Below are 21,666 nucleotides of genomic sequence, written 5' to 3' on the forward strand. Positions count from 1 at the left end.
ACATATTACAAAGCACAGCACGCATTTCAACCGCAGGGCCAGAATGCATGGTTTCCACAGAACTACAGCTAATAACCTCACGGACCGCGCTCTGGTAAAAAAAAAAAACGCTTTAACCTTCTTTGGAATCGCATTATGGGCAGCAAAAGAACTGAGAATCGATCGCGTACTACTCTTTTTTTTTTATGCTTCTCCATTAGTTATCTTCAAACATGTCCTTTTATATTTAATTTGTCGTTCTTGCTGTACATGTGCTTTTAACCATGCTTTCCGTTGATATGTTGCCAGTTGCTGGCATTTTTTTCTGACAGTTCCTCGCCATGAATGGCCTGGAGGACTGCACTACGCTCCTAATAAGAAAACGAAATCACTATAACTAGCCGCTGTGTACTAACTAATATTCCATATCAACTAGACTCTATATAACAGATGTAGTCCTGCAACAATGGGCCTAATCACCACATACACACAAAGACATGGACTGGCTTCAAATGTAACGTAAATATAATGAACTTGCCATCACTTCTCGCATCACTTGCTTTACGGTAACGCATGATCTGCCATTCCAGTGCATCTTAGAATGCATATCAATGAGGTCCGTTGTCACATGTTTAAAACATTCTAAGTGCCGGTTTTGCAGAGTTTACATTCGATTAATAAATGAATCAATACAGAAGCGAAAATACTTTGTGAAATTCAGCGAGTGCAATAAACCGCATCGAACTACTGCTGCAGTAAGAGACTTAACGAAGCATCGGTATAACTTCCATAAAAGCCTATTCCGTATAGTGTTCTCCATTATTGTCGAGGATCATTGAATGGTCATTCGTAATCCCCGCTGTGTTTTGATGATGTGCCGACACGCACACGAGGGCCCCGCAAACATCATAATAAGGTGAATATATGAGTCCGTCAGAGGAGATGTGCGTAGAGAACCTGGTCGCTAGACGAACAACACGATGTTGGCCGCGATCACAAATCCCACGCAGATGAAGACCTTGAGCAGCAGTCCGAGCCAGAGCTGTGGAAAACAAGAAACTGTTTAACTAATGCGTTTTATACGATGAATATGAAATACTTTTCATTTTCATCTTGACTTGTTATTTTCCTTCAGGTCTGGTAGAGTGCGCGTGAATCCCCAATGCTGTCATTCGTGATATCACTGTCAGCCTTCTCAGCGTGGAGCATTGTCATGTAGCGTTTCAGTAGCGCCTCGCATGACTTCACCGAACATTGACCAAGCCATGACGTTAAGATTACTCCAAGCCATATAACGAGAAAACTTCTCGCTATGAAAAGTATTGGCGTAACAGACCGTAATATATTGACTTATGAAATCCATCTTTTGACGCACACCTGTCTGAAGGTATTATCACGCGGGAAAGCTTCGAGCGCCATCGACTCTTTGAATATTGAAACTCAAGCAGACTAAAAGCTGAAGAAAGGCCGCTACAGCTTCTCTAAAGAGTACAATTAAAATAAGACCCCATGCAGCCATGGGGCTATTTCCGAAATGGAGCAGAGGGAGTACGCATGAGACGATACGCAACAGCGGATTTCCTCTTTCCGTTTTCTCCTCACGACGTGCGAGGAGCAGAACAGCAGGCACCAAAGTTTGTTTGTCTGTCTTTTGCAGCGATCGAAAAAAAATACTCATTTTTCGACAGCAACTCTCTCAACGTCCCCGCAAAGTGAAAAGTTACGTCATCATGCCGTGGCATGAAACTTTGTTTAGGCAACCAGCCTCATGTATATGTGCAGCGAAGTCGCAGGCAACGCTTGTCTTCAATCATGTGACATGTAAATGTGTGACAAAGCTGGCTGGTGCAGTGCGACAACGTGAAAGTCGAAAATGTTTATGAGTTTCGCCTTTATCGAAGGATGCCAGTCGTGCCCATATTACGACAAAAGGTTTTGCAGAAGCGCTGAGAGATGAAGAAAGATTCTGACCAGTTCTGAGCCGCGCACGTTTCCGTACAGGTGCAGGAAGATGAGCGGCGTGTTCGTATAAGGCAGCAGCAGCACGCAGCAGGACTGCATGGCCACGGGCAGCGCGAAGTACAGCTGGTTCATCTGGAACCGCTCCGCCTGCGCCGTGGTGCGTCATCAAATTAACGCCTCTGAGTTCATACAAGTACATTAACCAACCGTATAGGCCTTGACAGAGCCTCACGTACAGTACCGCAACATTCGGCTTGACTGCTCACAGCTGCAAAAATTGGCACGTTGAAACTCTGCGGCATTCTAAAACAAGCTAACGTGAAAAAAGCCCTGGGTGCAGATACTGCCCTGACGTTGTCGTTCGTTTAGGGAATGCATACTAGTTGGAAAATACACAGTGCGCCGATTTTGATTGTGATCGAAGAGTATCTGTGAAAGTACGATAAGACGCATTCCAATACTCTTCATGGGTTTCGGATCTCTCGCATTTCAAGAGCAGCCTTTGCCTTGTACTCAGCTTTTTCGAGGACGCAATGTGTGTGAAAGGTGCGCTTAAGCGGAATGCCCAACATCATTAATTATTGCGCACGGACCAAATTCATTCATGGCCAGTTGTGCTGTGTCATGCTAATCAGCTCTTCCTTTCTTATGGCGGAGGGGAAGGGAAATGAGTTTTTAAGTTCCCGATGACGCTTCATGGGCCAGCACTGCTTCTAACAGCAGGTCGCAGCATCCTTAATGTCAACAGTTGGGCGAGTCGGTATTTTCTGGAGAAGTACGAACTTGAGATTGGCACGAGTAGACGATGCAACCCGCAACCAAATTTTCATGGAGGGGCTTCGAATATATGTACAGAGAAATACAAACACCAAGCGAGTACACCCGTTATTAAAATATAAAAGCAGAAAATTTTCTCCAAGGAGAAAACATTTGTTGCCTGCTAAGAAACTAATTTCCTCATTCCTGGGAAGAACCTAATAGGGGCTATTAGGATAACCATTGTCTGGCTTTTAACGCGTAGTGCCTGAATATTTAATGAATTGATCAGAATGCATGAAAATAACTATGGCATAACCAGAAATGGGCACACAAGGACAATGATTCTTCTTTCCTTCTTGTGATGCATAGAAATATGAAAAGGTGCCGATCGCAGTTCAGAGCAATTATACGCTCTCTGAGCCAAGCATTTCAAAATTTTACAGCTATACTATGCAATTAGGCTACATCATCAGAGGTAGTCATATACGCGCCAACCGTGTCCTTCTTATACTGAGTTCAAAATCTCTGATCCGCCGTTTTGTAAAAAAGGCCTTTGTAGATGGTAAGCGTGGGCGTAGGCCACACTGAAAGGCATGCACGCCCAATTAGGGTCGTGCCTACACGCGTGCAGAACAAATTTATAAGCGAGAATATCACTCCTTCTCAATCCATTAGTCTTCCCTGCATGCCGCTGGCCCTACATTGCTCTAAAAATATCTATAATGCTTAGGCGGCTCTGGGTGAGGTCCACCTCATGCCTAAAAAATACCCCTGGCACCCGTTTAGGTCGCGACAAACTGACATCCAATCCTGAACAATTAGAGACGCATGTTCGCCTATATTCCTTGCATAGGAGGCCTTTACATTTACTAGCTAACTGACGCACTCAAAGCCACTTGTGACTTCGGCATAGCCGGGACCATAAGGAGCAGGAAATTGTCTTAGCAAATAAACACAGGCCCATCTAGAGATGTTTCAACTGTATCGCGGCTGTAACTGCGTGATGGAGCTGCAATCTAATCGCCAGGCTACATCACGGGCTTTTTATAAGCTATTCCTTCATCCTTGACCCTCGTTCTCAAACCCCCACCCACAATGCCCTTTTTCGTCTGCAGAAGTAACACATGACAATTGTATGTATTGCGCCTACAGGCAAATGTTTATCTCGTTGGCACAATTATTGGTTTTAGAGCAGCTTGCCTATTCAACTGTATCATTATTTTAACCGATCTTATCTGAAAATAGCCTTTGCGGCCAGAGTCATGTTTCGAAACTATACCCAGCAGCCTCGTCATGCTTAGAAGAAACGGATTTACATAGTTCCTAAACTAGGGAACTCGTTTGCGTGCATGCTTAAGTTCAAAGACCGGGGACGCTGCCAGGGAAGTTTTTGTGGGGCCATCTTAAGCAGCAAGACTGCTGCTACACAACATGCACATTCACGTGCTCAACACATACAATACAACATGCACATTCAACATTTTGAATTCGCTTGATAGCCAGTGCAGCCATCAGGTGAGCAGTCTGGAGAAGCAGAGAGCCAAGTTGACTTTCTGGTAGCGCACCTGTAGATAAGGAACCACCTGGAAAGCTTCATGGTTGCTTATGCACTACCCGCTTACCAAGTGCGTCAATGTGCCGACGTTATCAATGCTGACGGCGGTGCTGTCCATCTCGGAGACCAGCGCTGTCGCGGCCATCAGCGCCACTAGGCACCAAGCAGGGTGCACTTGTGGACCCATGTGGGATATCAGCTTAGTCAGCACCCACGTCGACGCTCTAGAACGCTGCACATGTTACGCTCCTTATAGAGTAAGCGTATTTATTCGAGTGTCCATTGCATTTTTTGCCTGTAATGGCATTGCGCGCTGTTTCACATTGTGTTTAGCAACAAGTGATTAGCAGGGCAAGCTGGATAGAAGAAGTGGATGCCTGCGTATAAAAGCGACCACTCAATAAAATCTCTGAAATTCGTGACTTGTGCAGTATGTGGTCCTGGCTACATTCAGAGAAATGTGACCAAGAGGAACAATCTGCAAAACCTGAACGGGCACCTTTAAATCGCTTAACTATGCAGATGCCGGTCGGGTGTTTGTGCTGAAGAACTAGCTGAAGAAGCGTAGTCACTGCGCATTGCTACGGATACAGTGTCAGTTGCTCTAAACGCTGCTAGGGTCTAATTCAAAGGATGCTAAAAATAATATATTGAAGGAAATCGTAGCATAGAGTCGCTTCAGTTCAACTGGGTGAACCAAATGAAAGCTTTTGAGCGCCTCCACACATACCATAATGGAAACCAGGCCTTTCGAGAGTTTTCTTCAAAATGTTTTCTTTGCATACAAGGATTGAAACAAGAATGTGTATTGGTGTTTGGCACGAGAGCAGCTATTTCCTAAACACCCTGCGGAGAGTCTACAATTCGTATTCCTTGCATTCTTATTCATTCCTGCATGCCTCTTAGTCCTACTGGCTTTCATACCTAAAGTTACGTGTTCAGTAAGAGCAACAAATTTCACTAACGGACATATATCCCATTTTTCAGTAGTGCTAGGATCAGGGTTCCAGTCAAGGTTATCACGGCTCCTCCAGCCCCTTAAAACAGGAGCCGAACGGGTGCCGACGAGCTGCGGTCATCCAAAGCTCCATTGTGCCCGCATTCTAATTCATCTGGACGCAAACTTCTCGCCTAACGCCCCTTGACAAGTGACAAGCTCCAGTGCTGCGCCGCAAGGCAGCTGTGCCGTGCAGGGAAGCCTCACCCACCAGTCAACCTGACGGGTACCCTCCTCTCCCCACTCGTGCCGCTATAAGACCTCTTGGGCCGCCGCCAACTACTGCCTCCGAATTGGGCAGCTCAAGTGGCAGCGGTTTCCTGGTCTGTACAAGCAGGAGCGCTGCTGCTTGGAGACAATCCAGAGGGCCCATCCAGTGCTGTGCTGCTTGACTAGGGGGGAAACGGCGGAATTTCTCAGGCCTTCGCTGTGCGAAGACAGTTGCGTGTAGCCAGTAGCTTTTGGCCTCCGTGAAGATGCTGTTCTGTTTATTACGATGACTGTAAATATTGTATTAAGCCACTTTTCGCTAACCTCATCTCATAAGCTCGAAGCTTTGATACCCGGACCCGAATCGCGACACTAGCTTCTTTAAAGTGTAATAAAAAAAATTTGAAACGAAACACTAGTTAGGTCGAACATGAAAAATCAACATTTTACTTGTACAACAGCTATCATATACATTAAATGAATAAAGTCCTGCTTCCCTGGACATTTTTTAACGGTAATGTGACTGTGGAATGTTTGTTCTACCATACTTTGATCAATATATTGATAGTATCTAATCTTCAAATATGCAATGAATGTTTTATTTTTATGTTTATCCTGCGCTCACAACAAGGCATAAACATGTATTGTGAGGCAACTTCGGAATATTGTAAGCTATACGAGCATATATTGTTTGGAATGTCAATAGATTGCAAACTTCCGATCATAGCAAAATCTTGCTTCAAATGTTTTTCTTATGTTCGCACCTATCTTTTGATGTTTTGCTGGAAAACCAATGAACCTAGTTCTTGAAAATGAAAACCATAAAAGTACAGGTGTCTTGAGGGTGGATTCGTGAACATATAAATAATTATGGCGGTGTTATAAGATACCCGAAAACATGCGCTGATAATAAACTTCTTGTTAAAGATTGCATTTGTGTTGAATTCGGTAGTATATACGTAGTGTTCAGATATATATTATATATATCCGAATGCTGTTAAAACGGTCTTTCCAAAACCATTGTGCTGAATTTGAGTAAGGACATGCTAAATGTTGGAATTTTTTATTAGGAGCTGGCATATTGCTTCTAACCATGAGATCGATATAGACTCTGCAGTCCGCTATTTTTTGTTTGACTGCCCAATTCATTTTAATCTTTGAGATACCAGATTCTGACTTTATTTCTTATTACTTATTTCTTCGAAATCTATGTGAAGCTCTTTTTACCTGTGGTTATACATTTAAAAAAATGCGTCTATTCAAGGCGCACCTCAGTTAACACAGAAGAGACGGACTCCTCCCTGCTGCGGGAGTATATCAGCTGCGCTGGAAAAAATATGGCTGTCGCGACGGCGGTTACAATGGTTTCCCAATGCCAGTAGTTTTATTACAGGCCAGAACATGGCGCCATCACAAGGTGTGCCACATGCTCCTCTTCGCATTTCTTTTTTGGTGTTTTCCAGTTCAAATAAGCTTCGGTTCCACGAGGACGATCTCTGCGATTACAAAGTGGTCCCATACAATGCAGGCCAACTTCTGTATTTCCTCAGTATCCGTTTGAAAGGTTTTTCTCTACTTTGGGAACGTATGGACGTAAATCTGAGAGCTGCGGGGGTTCCATAAGCTCCGGACAAGGCGGCTCAAAGGCAAACCTTCTAGTCTGAACTTTTAGGACCGAAGCTGAAAACCTGCCTCCTACTGTATGCACCTACCTCAACTACCAGCTGCAGGGCGCTTCCTCCAAGTCTGACCAGCACCAGGTCCCAGGGCAGGCAGCGCAGCACCAGTCGCCATCGCATGCCGTCGTCGGCGAGTATGGGCAAGCCCAGGCCTCGCACGAGAACTGTCAGAGCCACAGCGCACAAGCAGGACGCCGTGGTCGAAACACCTCTGCGGAAGGGAGCGAGATCAAACTCACAGCGGTGGCACATAGCAACCAATAATGCGCTCGTGTGATAAAGGCTGCGCGAAAGGCGAGCGAATTCAAAGAACTATATCAGACGAATGAGTCGTAGAGTTTTAGCATTTGCTCTTAGAAACGTCCAAAAACGTTCCACTTCAAGAATTACATTACTTGTCCCCTTTTTAGGGTTTAGGTCCGCTCTTGCTAAACTTTTTAGATTCTACTTACTGCCCATGAGTCAGTGTGCACTAAAGTTCGCCTGAAAACTCTAGAAGACATCGCCCACAGGTCAATTTCTGCCATCCACGTGCATTATCAAGAGCATAAAACCAAACTTACCCGTTGAGTATGTCATGTTCCATCGCAAGTGATAGGCCGATTAGAAGAAGCGACGCGATGGCAATGACTTCCTTAATCCTGCATAAATGTTAGTAAATAATTGGCATGTAAAGAAGCAAACAAACTTTGCTTTTAAGTAAAAGCTTCTACCACAAACTATATATGTACATACACAGGGTGTCCAAGCTAAATTTAGCCAAGGGTTAAAAAATAAAACAATTCAGGCAGGACAGAGAAACCACTTCTATACAGCTTCCAGCCATCTGGCACACCACAGGCAATTTCTTATTTTGCCATTAACTGATTAATAATTAAGACAAGGTTTCTAATTTACTACCTATACACTTTAGGTAATAAATGTGATTTGCAAAGTTGGAGAGCACCTTCTGAAATCCGCATTCCATTGATTTCCTATAAAGAAAGCCTCACGTGCATCTTTTTTCCAAACCTTTCAAAAAGACCGCGAAGTACAAAAATATCACGTGACTAACGCATTCGTGCGTCACGAATGTGCTGCTCTCGATCGTGGCCTCAGTGAACGAAATCAGCTGTGGCCGTGACTCGAGAGCCAAGTCCTAACGGTAGGCTATGTTGGCGATGGCTGCAGCCAGCGCGGAGAGTGCGCTGCAACTTGCACCGTCACGTGCGCCGACTGCCTGAAGCGGACTAAGAAACCACCCCACACACGTGTATATATATACCCCGCACCTCCACCAAGTGAAATGGGTTTTACTGAGGGTTCAACATGGAATATAGCCCTCTGTAAGCTGCACGGCGAACAGCACAGAGAAAACAGTCCGTTACGGCACAAACCAGCGAGCTCGAGCAGCACAGCGGCCCTTCGTCGCTCTCTTCCTTGTCTTCATGACATCCGCTCTTCGTTTACTACAATTTGTATATATATATCCGAAGTGAAAAAGCCGGTGATCCAGAGTAAGCAAATAACTTAAGGTGGTCACGGCAAAAAACACTTATAATACTGATGTTTCGGCCGGAGTCCGGCCTTCGTTGGAGTGAACAAATCTGAAGTTGGAAAGAGGCTTTTAAGCCAGCATCTATCAAGAAATATGACTAGTAACAGAGCACAGAACACACTGAGCTATTTTTATACAATCAGAAATGATAATTAAAGCCAGAATCCATCAAGAAACATGATTCGTAACAGAACACAAAACATTTTGCTGTTTAGATACCATCAGTAATGATAATGAAAGGTACAAAAGAAGAACTCGAAACATGGCAAATGCGAACGCACATGTCAAAAGCCAATTAGTCAGCGCAGCAAAAAGGACAGAGCACCAGGATTTTCGTTCAAACCTGCGGAAATAGTATCAAATTTATATATTAGATATGACTCACGGGTTTCTCTGTCATGATGCGCCCGAAAACCTGACTGCAAAATGATTAATCTTATTTTGTCGAATGAGTGACCAAGAATGCGGACGTGTTTGGAAAGCGGAAGGTTGGGGAGAGATGTGCAATGAGCCTTATGGTTGTTGAAGCTCAAATGGAAGTTTCAGTTTGCCCAATGTAATGCTTATTGCACACTGAGCACTCCAACAGAGAGATTACGTTTGAAGTATCGCAACAGAAGGTACCATTTATTTTAATCTGATACTTAGAGGCGGTGCTAGTCGCTGTTACTGAGGTGGTCATCTGTGCACAGATTTTACACCTTGGCTTATTACACGGGCGGCAGCCTTCCGAGCTGTGTGAAAATTTAGAAGAGATCAGCATATCACGTACATTTTTTCACCGCCTATAGACTACCCTGGGTGGATCAGGAAATATCACTTTAATTCGTTCGCTTTGTCCGATGATGTTGTGATGCTTGTGAAGGATGCCAGTGTCATTAGGAATAGAAGCTGAATGCGTCATTATCAAGTTTGTCGGACTGGGTTAGGGCGATGTGATTCATCCAAGAGTGCTCTTCGGTCAAGCTGATCCGCACGTTCAAACGCGTCGTCAATTAGAGAAGCAGGGTACTTTTCTTCAATTAGTGCCTCTTTCAGGGTCAAACAGTTACGGTTGAAATCAGATTGATCGGAGCAGATTCGTTTGTAGCGGAGTGCTTGGCCGTAGGGAATACTCGTTTTGCTATGTTTTACGTGGCTGCTATGGAAGTGAAGGCGCCGGTGTCTATCTGTGGGTTTCCTGTAAAGCGTCTAAACTAGCTTACCATCTTGTAAGAGCACATTCATGTCCAGAAAGTTCATACGATCACTTGAGTAAGCGTGTGAAAACGATATCGACCTGTGTTCGTTATTAAAAGCAGCTATAAAAGATAAAGTTCAGCCTCGCCATGCTCCCATATGAAGAATATGTCGTCAACATATCGTTTATAATAAAATGGCTTGAGTGGCGACCGGACAAGAATTTGTTTTCTAATACGCCCGTGATGTTTACATAGTTAGGCCCGATTTTTGTGCCCATCGGTGTACCGCTGATTTGAACGCAATGTTGGTTATTAAATTGAACATTGTTCAGCTCAAGAATTAATTTCAGCAAAGCAGCAAGGGTTAAGGCTTCGACACGATTGTTAGCGCATGACGATTCATAGATATGCTGTACGGATTGAATACTATCTTCGTGGGGTATGTTTGTGTATAGCGAACGCCAGGCTTGTGCACCTTCGGCAATAGATAAAATCTGCCTGGAATCGGGCTTAGTGGAAGAATGGAGTGCTTGTCGTTATTAGTGATTCTATTTTCTTTGCACAGTTTGTCAGTGGCTTTTTTGATTATCGAATAGAACTGTTAAGTGGGATCATTTGTCACTTTCTTATAAAACAAGGAATCGCCCAACTGCCTATGAGCCTCTGCGATGTAGTCAATCGTGTTCATGACGACGATCGCACCACCTTTATCGGCGGACTTGATGACTATATCACTGTTGTTCGCAAAGTTCTTAATCGCGCTGCTTTCTTTAGCTGAAATATTGTGCTTAAACCGACGCTACCTGTTATAGGCGTCAAGGATGTCATGTTGAACAGCCTTAATGTAAAGATCGAGGCAACTATGTCATTGGCTTGGAGGTTTTTTGTTGATCATGAACGGCTAATCGCGGCTAATCATATTTGGCAGGAAGGAAAGGAAACCAAAAGGTAACCTGCTAAGTAAAAACCACCGAGACAGGAACTGTTGATTTCAAGGGATCAGAAGCACTGCCAGGACATATCCCGAGTATGGAAACAGCTTACACCTTTGCTTTACGCAAGAAAGGGGCTACTTCTATGCCTTCCACGCAACGAAACGTAGCCTCTATTACTGCAGCATGTTACCAAACCATAACACACACACACACCAATTTCTTCTGTATTTCTAACTACAATATCTTATTCCTTTGCATTCGTTTATGGGTGCATAAGTATTTTCTTAATATATGGCCCCATAGATGGTTAAATAGCGACACCAATGAATCGCACTCATTGTCTTCTGGTTGTGCTATGAGGCATGGACATCGATTTGATTTGCTTCCTTTTCAACCAGAAATATAATGTTTTTAAATATTAATTATTTACTCGCATGTAATTGAATAGAAGAGCCGGGATACTAGGTGGTGAAATGGATAACATACAGCAATTTGAAACGTTCATTGAACATAATGTGGAAAGTCTGGTCGTTACCATTAGTTTCTTGTTTGTTTGTTTGTCTGCTTGTTATTTTTTGTGTGTGTGCGTGTTTACAAGGTTTAACGTCTCAAAGCGACTTCGACTATGAGAGACGCCGTAGTGGAGGGCAAAGGAAATCGCCACCGCCAGGGGTTCTTAACGTACACTGACATCACGCAGCCCACGGGTGCATAGCTTTTCGTCGCCATGGGAGAGCAGCCGCCTACGCCGGGATTCGATCCCGGAACTTTGGACACAGTATTCGAACGCCCCAACCACTGGGCCACACCATCGGAGCCAATTAGTTGTAGTGTTTTTTTCTTGTACTTCCATTCATGTGTCTACTGTTTCATGTATTGTGCCATTTTAGACATTATTATATTTAATTTTGTGGTTTTGCAATGTTGATGGTTACTGTAGTCAATCCCACCCTGTCAGGGATCTTACCTTGGGTATAGCACCTTTGTAAATAAAGTTAATAAATAACTAGATAAATTAGCTATAAAACTGGCAGTCAGTACCCAGTACTGTGTGTATTTCAATACAGACAATTAGGCTTATTGGAAATAGGTAGTTCGAAAATTCAAAGAAAATCGAGGTCCACAGGAAAAAGAGGACACGTACAAATTACCGCCCACCAATGAGTATCTTTGGATTTTGCTGCAACGTGCTTAATTTGAACACGAAGGCTGCTTCGAAATGCTACCTGGTTCGCTGCAATGCACAGACAGCCATTTTAAAATACCGGTATACCCACAGCAGCACGACTCACGATATTCGGTCTTCTTGCTGCCACTTTTCCCTGATGATCTCTTGAATAGCGGTGCGATACTCCACGCTGTGGCCTATGTTCCTGCAAACACACATTTGCTTAGGGTACAGCGCTGTGAGAATATTTCGGAGTAGTTAGCAAGTCAAAAGAGCACCTCACGAAGATCAATCTATCGCAGCAACTTCGGCTACGGAACGGTGATATATACCAACGTATATTTATAGATCTATCAACGAAGGACGCGACGCGTTCCTGTCGCACCACTAAGGCTAATCTAAACGTAAGACGAGGAACGATTTTATACTGCTAACCAGGTGAATCATTTCCTTGAAAGAAAGTCACAAATTGTTTTTGTTTTGCAAGTATGCCGTGTTGAGCGCACAGGTACTCATAGTGATGCCCTTATGTGTTCATATAATTGCCAATATCCCCTACGGACACTCATATGCTGTATGTTTCGGTTAACTTACACGTCCTTGAGGTAGAAGTGGTAGATGAAGACCAAAAAGAGCAGGATCGAGATAAGGGAGACAGGAATCATGCAGGACACGAAGATGGCCATGTTCAACGGGCTGGGTTTCTTCTGCCTGCACACAGAGAGAAGTCGGAAGGAGGCTCCCGGAACGGGTAATTTTGTGCGAACGCGTTATTTTGTGCGTACGCCATAGGGGCGTTATACGTGCACGGGGGCGGTCGGATTGTTGTCCACCAGCCCTCACTGTACCTGCGCTAGGACACATGCATTAAATCGGTACTCTGCACGCAGTGATCATCAGACTGCTCCTAGGAAGGTGGCACTATTAAAAAAGCAGCTCTAAAGGCCGAAATTACGGAACTGGTGAATAAACAAACAGCAGAGTGCTTGTACGTGACCGAATATCTGCAATGGGACTCCAGAAGGAAGCCACTAACGCTATCTCGTTATACCGTTAAAGATGGAGCCTAAGCGTTCCCCACATTTGTCTTAAGTTACCTGGATTGAGCGTTACGAATCAAACGCCCGCCTCAGAAAATACATGTCCTTTATTGATTCTTTGTGTCGGAGCTCGCAATTTGTACCAAGGAAAGTTAAACGTGAGGAGCCGGCACACCCGTGCGCTTCTTCTAGCTCACACGTGTGATAGCTTCGGACCGAAGCCTCGAGAACTAAGCATATTATTCGTAAACTTTTGTTACGGCTCAGTCGCAATAAGAATTGTTACGATCCAGGTTGTGTGCTAGAGACCGAATGCCAGATCGAAGGGTGGTACGTTTAGCTCGACAGTGCGGCAATGCGTTAATGCAGTCACAGTAGCCACTTTGAAACTATAGAAAAATATAGGACTCAAACTTGCCTGTCTATATGCAAATGAATTAAAGAATTGCTATTGGCAGAAAATCTTATTCCAGTTATTCACGTTATGACTGTGTCCTAGTATGCTCTAGCTAACTGCAGTGTGTTGGCGTTTGTTCACTTCAAAAAAGATGTTCAAGAAACATTTCGGTAGCCCCGAACGCATTTTGTGCAGATGGCGAGGCATTCGCAAGAGCAATTCCACGAACGTTAGATTGTTCTGCCGTATTTAAGATGCTTTAGAACTTCGGAATATAGTCGCCACTATAACAGTGCCACTTCAGATCATGATACTGCATGTGATTGTGTAAAACTAACGTCAATAAAAAAAGAGCTTTAGTAGTCTCGACGAAAGTTATGCTGTCAAGCAACGTGTCTCCAATCTGTGAGGCAGCACTGACTTACGAGGTGTAGTAGGCGTCGATCACAACCCTGGCCTGGCTCTTGAGTCCGCACTCTCCGGCCACGATGGAGGTGTAGGCGACGCCCATTATGAGCCCTTTCTGGATCCGCTTGTACACGCTGCATACGAGATGCAAATACACATCAGAAAGGAGTCGGTAAGAACAACGACGCGCTATGATCAGCGCGTGACACGGCCGCAATAAGGTGAGCCTAACCAAACGCCTTCGTATAGCAAGCTGCAAGGTGATCAGTTGTGACACCAAGAACGCGGTTTGCACCAAAGCGGAGAGCCCTGTAATGACCCCGGCATTTTACTGGAGTGCTATATAGAGATATCATGTGCCCTATATAAATTTTAAACAATTGAGACAGAGCTGCTGGCAGTCGCGTGGACTAACTGCAGTGTTTTCTCTGCTCTAAAATCACTAATTAGTAAAGACTACATAGCTTAGTTTGATTTTGGTTCCAGTAACGAAATGTCCATTCAGATCGATATTTTAGATTTTTTCAGAAAGCAGTTGGCGGCATTGATGGGACCAAATTACAAATACGCAGTTTTATTTTTGAATTGCTTGACTGAGCGGTGGCTATTATCCCCCTCGTAGACCACATGAAAAGCCTCATGGGGGAGAGCGCCATGAGATGTGTCTTGGGACGATCGAGTAGCACCGCTGTGACGTGTAAGTTTTTTTTTATTACAAAAGTTATCTGAATATCGATAGACAAAAAACTAACTACTCTACTGAAATGGTAGCTCGCTCCAAAGATATTCGTCCGCTGTTCTTCAATACGGTCTAAAACTTCTCAATTGGGGATTTGTTCCTTAAATCAATAATTAGAAAGTTCGCTAATCGTATAAAGACCCAGCAATAATGTTTTGGAAAAATACTGCGGGTTACACCGCGCCACTCTGAACAGCCCGTACCTGGTTTCATTAAACTAGAACACTTCGTTTTTTTTTTGTTTTTTGTTTTTTAAAGCTAAGGTACGTTTTGCTGGGACACCTGATATGCATTACGCTATCATTGCTGATGTATACTACTAGTTGCTACGCATCGGTTAATCGGTTTTTAACAATAGTTCGCCGTTTTTTATGTCATTAGGAGAATCACCAGGCTGGAGTACAATTTGTAATGAGGGTGCAAATACTCATTAGCATCCAACGAAGCGGAGCCATACAGGTACAAAGGAAAGCTAAAGATCTTTCAAAGAAGTAAATGACAAGACAGAATAGCTTCTTTTGAACCATATCGCGTAGGCTGCAATTACTTACGTTTCAGAGAGATCAATCCTAGACTCGGACCCTGTAATATCTGAGAAAACACACAGGCTATGAGCAAAGAGTAAAATAACTCCGAAAGTGATAATGCTGGAAAACATGCACCTCGCATCTTTGGTGTTTATCATGCTTTTTTTCTGCGAACCCTACTGAAAAACCAAAAGCTCTACATAAGGCAATAACCTCATAAAATCTTATATAATATCATAGACTCTCATGAGGTTCACATCATTGTCATAAAATATCGTACATAATTTATGTTAATGTACAAGAAGCTATGAGACCTTATACAATTATATGCGACTTGTATGTGATTTCGTATGTGAATTTAGTGAGATTGTGTGAGAAAATGTGAGGTTATTTATTGCCTCAAACAATTTTTCAGTAGGGAAGCACCTAAGTATAGCTAGCCAAACACGTCGTTAAAGATTCTGGAAAGTGCGTGTAAAAATGTACAGTCTTGGTAAAACGTCCTCGAGTCAAAATATTTTCCTCTAAGCTGCAAAATGGAGCCATCAGGGCAACATTAGAGGCCAAAGGCATTTAGAATGAAGGGAACGGAAATGATCTCTTATCACAGAAGGAAACTGACCCAGAATTGCACGACCCTATAGTCTTTATTGATCACGTGACGGGGCCATTTTTCGGCTAAGAAGGAAATTCTTTGCCTTCAGGACTTATTTCTGGAACTGAGAAATGATTGAGAAATAGAAATAAGAAATGGAAATAAAATAAGGTCAAAGTGTTCTTCACATTATCCAGAATATTTATTTCACTGCACGGCGACACCTAACGGTGCCAGCTTGGCCCGCCGGGCTAGAATGCAATGTAAGCATGCATTTCTCTTTCACAGACACTGGTTCATGATATCAAAGTACATGTCAGGTACTCGTGTCATCGATCAAGTTACTCGGGATCCCGAAGTTACACCGAATGCGATGGCGGAAATGGATTAAAGGTAAATCCGTTGCTTCCTCCGTTTTAACGCGATAGCATTAAAGAGCTTGCTACGCAGAACATCCGGCCTCACTTCCAGTGTTGGTATTGTGAGCGAAAAGCCACGGGCATGATGCCGGCTGTTGGTAGCAGGTGACATAGCGGAGCACTAATTCGTCTATGGTTACTGCGACTTAACGAGACGACGTGTTGTCAGAAGATGGGAGGAGCTGCCAACCAGCTGGGAAGATGGAATAAGTATCAGCCTTCTAGTTCTCTTCGGGCTTTATATCGTGTGGGTGATAGCCTACTCCATCGTGTCATACCTTAAAGGCGGAGCTTAATCGTCCTTCATACTTTTTTCTTTAAATCACAGCGTCTGTCCATCACCCCCCCCCCCTATCTTCCCTCCTTCCTCTAATCCCGGCTCTTCTCTGTTCTGTTATCTTTTATTCTTGGCTTTCATGACCTGTGGCTTTGGACGGACATCATGCACGTGCAGTGCAACGTTTTCACCCGGGATGAGCATAGTTTCTCGCAGGTACTTGCATATTTGCTTTTCCAGACGTATATGCAGGATGTGTGCTTGATGCATGCTTGTGTTAATTCTGTGCCGTTTTTACACCCGAGTCCTGTGCCTTGTACTTGAACAGCACAAATATGCTAATCTCCGCAGTGTATCAACACATTGCTTGTCCCTTTTTCGCCAAGGCCAGGTTACCAGGCCAAGGCCAGGCTGCCAATTTTTTTGGACCATGAAACACTTAGCCTAAAGAAAACAAGTTAACCGCTACGGACTATAGGCTTTAGTGGACATGTTTCCGGGCACGCAGCTTGAAGTGTCATCAACATAAACCTGGCGTCGCCCTTACATGCCGACCTAACAACCTCCCTTACCATGTCTTGCATGCGGGAAAGACAGGTTGACCGGCTCGCGTGTGCTTCCAGAATGATGGCCTTTTTCGGGAGAGTCCAATCCAACGGAGCGAAGAGACCCCCAGTGGTCAGGAAATGGCTTCTCTAACTCGCTGGCGTACGACCTGCGGAAGCCGAACCGACGTCAAATGTGGTCCGCTTAAACGGACATTCAGCGCTATGAGACTCTCATGGCAAACCGTGCGATCGCACTTCACCAAGTGCTGGTAGGACTTTTCTCAAGTAAGCGATGTCAAGTTTAGAAAGTGACGCTCGCTGGGGACTCGTGGAGAAGTTAAAGCGCAGCTCCGGGGTTTCATTCAGCATTTCGAGCTTCTAATCGCATCACATACTCTAGAGTTGGCTCTTTCCAGTACAAAAATGTTTTTCTTTGCTTTTAAATACGGAGTAGATGGAATTTAACAGACAAAAAATACCGGGAAACCGAAACCGAAAAGAGGTTTCCACGTGCCTGTAAAGTCACTAGCGACCAATCCGTGACGTCCTGGATATGGCCACATATGCTATCGTGTGCGACTTCACTACCTACCCTGGTGACTAAGTTGCAGTTGGAGCCACAATCTGTGTTAAATGGCCAAAAGGAGGCTCCACCATTTGTCCTGCTGCAGACGCAGAGCAAATATAGACGGCCATGCGTCCAATGACGTCACGCAATCAAGGTTTAGGGTAGAAACCTTTCTTATTTGAGCAATCATGTTGACGAGAATCGATGCGGGTGACTCAACTATAGAAAGTAAAAATTGTAAATAGCGTAGTTCAACGTCTCTAAACATAGGCTGTGTCAGTTGCCACGGCGGAGGGTGCCGGATAATTAGACCGGATGGTGTTCTTTAAAGTGTTCTTACATCTTACAACACACGGATGCTTTTTTTTGTTTCATCTCACTCTTTACGCATGCCGCGACACCAGGGGCATCCTGCTCAGTAACCGAGCGAGCGAATCATTGAGCCAACGAGGAACAAAATGCTTCTTTGCGGATGACTGGCATGTGTTGTGCAAAGCGAGTGCATGTTCTTCTGCATCACTTCCTTAGGGCTAGCTTCTTCCTTCTTTCACACTCACCTCGCCGCCTTCCTTCGACCACTGAGAGCGAGACAATGCGTCCCCGCTCTCCTTGCACCGCCTGGTAATACTTGCCGAAGTACATTAGAAGATCAAATTCTTATTCCAGCCTCATTCGGGGTCAAGAAGCTCCGCAAAATAATTGGATTAGGAGCGCACATAACAGACTCGATTTTTGGTGCAAGCCACAAAACGAAATATTGGAGGACGCTTAACGGAGGACGCTTAGGTTGCCCTAGAAATATATGCGATAGCGCCTTTAGCAACGTCCTTTTCATTCTATGGATTTTCGACAATTAGAGACAGGCACAGGTATTGGGAAAGTGTTGAAACATACTTACGTAAAGAGCGGACACATCAGTCGTTTCACCGCTGAATCATAGAGAAAAAGTATGTTTCTTTATGGCTGAATACCCGCGAGGCGGCGTAGCGATGCGCGCTTCCACTTCACTTCAAAGGTAGACAAGTTATCATACATACACCGGGTTGCAGCTAAGCGTCCAGTTTCCATATTAGTATTGATGCTGCGCCGGGCATGTGCCACCGGGTACCTCCACGCCCACCTCACTGCGCTTTACAAAAACGCGCCGCCTTGTTTTGCCGTTAACTTCTTTCATTTTGTATGCAGAATTATTGCGGTGTTTCTTTAGCTAGGAACGCTGTTAACAAATCGTTTGTTGCACTGCTTGGACGTATTTTGCACATGTTGCATAGAATACGAGCCATGACAATATTTTACTGTGCAGTCAATGTTTGTTTATGGGTCGTGTTTTTCTGAAGAACATGTGCATTGCTTTCAATGGGTAAGTTTCTAAAACTCACTCACAGCATTTATCGGTGGCTCACAGCATTTAAAACGCAGCATTCATCAGTGGCTCACCCGCATAATAACGCAAGCTTTTATTTGGCACTCCATGAACAGTGTATGGCACATTTGGGATTGCGATGTTTACCTCACTCTACAGGCACAATGCATGCGCTTTTGCCGGTTTGTAAACATCATTTTTACATTACGCGTTCCTTTTCATGACCAGAGCATTCTCGTTGCGGTGGGAAAAGCGCTGTTGCTTGTTCGTGGCCTGTATTTTTGAGGACAGCTACTGGTGTTAGACAAGTACAGCAGGCCAGACATGGCAGTAATTGAATTACAGTAATGAAAAAACTGTAATTTAATTCATTTTCAAAAGTAATTTTGCCATGTATGCAGCAGGCTCCCTGTAATATCTTTGTTATACATGCAGCGGGCAATTTCGATCCATGAGTATAAGCATAGTATTTTGAAACTATTCTGTATTCAGTGGGTCGTGTTTAAATTTTTGAGCAGACTATTGCTCAAGTGTGATGTATAAAATTCAGCGCGGGCTGCATGAGAACTTTTTTCTCCTCACTTGTGTCTAACCATTCACAGCTTCTTTTGTGTTGTTCTCACGAGTGATGTTTCAGAGGAAAAACATGCAGCGAGCATGCGCAATTTTTCTTTTCTTCGTGACACTGTGCCACGTGCTTTACCATACCTTATTTTTGGTTACTCTTGATAACATGATGCTTTTTTTGTAAAATATGTGATCCAGGCTTTTTTCTCTGCAATTCGAAATGTAAAGAAGAAAAAGAAATGTTTTGTATGGAACCACTTCCTGTTATTGTGTGCACCTCAGAAAAGCGGCTCAATAACGGCAAAAAATTAAAATAAGTACAGATTCGATCACATTATTCTAACCTGTATGAACTACATTAGCCGCGATTAGGCTCTGCGATAAGGTTGGCAGTATATCTGGTAAAATATTTCGATCCGTGACTTTACTATATATATTGTTACAGTCTATGTGATAAATGAAGATGAGGAACTCGGGGGTAGTCAGACGAAGAAGGAGGCAGTGGGAGTGGAAGTGCCGCCTGTTTCATGTGCACCGTATCTTGGGCTCAGAAAGGTTGTGGTACATAAAGACAAGAGTGTCACATTGGTGGAGAGTGCGGTTTCGATCCCACGTCATTTCGCCATCGACGCACCCCTGGCGCCTCGTCGTAGCCACCGCCTTGCTGCACTCCCGCCACTCATCGTTCCAATGCCGCCGCCAACTGAGCCTAGCCCAGTGCAACTTGCCACTTCAAATCAGGCAAGTTCCGGCCTTTATCAATCTTACCGAGAGCCTCGTCCTTTCGCTGGCGCAGTGGGAGAGGACTCTGACGTCTGGCTCCGCCACTACCAACGGGTAAGCCGTTACAACCGCTGGGACGTCGCCACTCAGCTCGACAACGTCGTTTTCTTCCTGACCGACACCGCCCTTGTCTGGTTTCAAAACCATGAGGACACGCTGACGACATGGGACAGCTTTGTCACCGAACTTAAACAGTGTTTCGGCGATTCGCCAGCGCGCAAGAAGCAGGCCGAGCAGACACTAGCCCATCGTGCCCAACTACCTGGCGAGACCGGCACTACCTGTGCCGAAGCGGTCCTCAAATTGTGCAGAACCATCGATTCTCGCATGTCCGAGGAGGACAAAGTTGGGCATCTTTTGAAGGGCACCGCAGCTGATGTCTACAACTTCCTCACCACCAAAGATGATATCTCGACTGTCTCCGCTGGCTCAGTCACATCCGCACATTCGAAGCACTAAAGACCCGTCGAGTAACTAGTTTGGAAGGCTTACCAATGTGACAACCGTCGCCAGCGTTGACGAGCATGTTCCTCCGGACCTTACTTCAACTATCCGGCAGATCATTCGTGAAGAATTACTCCGGCTCGATTCCCGCTTCCGGAACACGTCACCAGTGTCCTACCGCCAATCTTTTCTGTGTGAACCTGCCTACAATCTGCAATCGCAGCCTGAGTTTTCTTCTGTTCACGCAGCACACCCTGCCTCTTCCGAAGAATGCTCGCGACAACATTTCGCAAGCCCTGTTTCTTCTAGGCATCTTGATCTGCCTAACGATCTTCGGCCGCGAAGACCTAGGCGAGCACTCCGGTTCACAGATCAGCGCGATCCTGGCTTTCATCGACGGCATGACATCGAATCCTTTCAGGACCAACCCATTCTTCGGCTTACTCCTGTCTGTTACCGATGTGGCCGGCACCCCGGGCCATATTTCAAGACAATGCCGTCGTCGTCAAACATCGCGGTATGACCGGCCAACGTATCCAGACCCGACCAGTGACCAGACCAGTCTCCTCCGCACTACCAGTTTCAGCGCGGTGGCGTACGCAACCACTCCCCGGCTTCCGACCGGAGTCTGAGTCCACCGTCCGTTTTTCGTGCCCGCCGCTCGCCATCCCCTCGGCGTCGTTCCCAGTCCCCTCCTCCGAAAAACTAGGCGCCGAGGCCGATGGAGGTGAGGCTGCCAGTGAAAGCCCTCTTTTCGCAGAAATACCTCCTTCCGTGACTATGCTCAAAAATAAGATCTGTGTGTCTGTTGACGGTACTTCTACAATGGCATTAGTGGACACTGGTGCGACAATATCGATTATGAGTTTAACATTTAAAAACTTACTGGGACGAAAAGTGATGTTTCCTTGCGACAGAAATACAAATTTTCATAGCGTTAGTGGCGATTTATTGTATCCCGTTGGAGTGCGCAGTGACAAGGCGTCTCTTGGAGGAACCGTGTTTTCTGCGGAATTCGCCGTGCTGCCC

At 44.8% G+C, this 21,666-nt stretch overlaps 1 protein-coding gene across 1 annotated transcript in view; it reads right to left on the minus strand.

The window, feature by feature from the left end:
- Positions 1 to 943: 943 nt before the first annotated feature.
- LOC146202229 (uncharacterized) overlaps positions 944 to 21,666 on the minus strand; it is a 32,238-nt gene continuing 11,515 nt past the window's right edge. The window contains exons 2-8 of the mRNA XM_084600491.1: positions 13,825 to 13,941; positions 12,557 to 12,673; positions 12,087 to 12,167; positions 7,175 to 7,352; positions 4,323 to 4,487; positions 1,951 to 2,088; positions 944 to 1,021 (exon numbers count right to left, since the gene is read on the minus strand). Coding sequence (XP_084456617.1) covers positions 944 to 1,021; positions 1,951 to 2,088; positions 4,323 to 4,487; positions 7,175 to 7,352; positions 12,087 to 12,167; positions 12,557 to 12,673; positions 13,825 to 13,941 — 874 coding nt within the window. The remainder of the gene's footprint in view (positions 1,022 to 1,950; positions 2,089 to 4,322; positions 4,488 to 7,174; positions 7,353 to 12,086; positions 12,168 to 12,556; positions 12,674 to 13,824; positions 13,942 to 21,666) is intronic.

The sequence above is a fragment of the Amblyomma maculatum genome, chromosome 1, assembly GCF_055883805.1.
Source record: "Amblyomma maculatum isolate TAMU_Amacu chromosome 1, ASM5588380v1, whole genome shotgun sequence".
Taxonomy (NCBI): Eukaryota; Metazoa; Arthropoda; class Arachnida; order Ixodida; family Ixodidae; genus Amblyomma; species Amblyomma maculatum.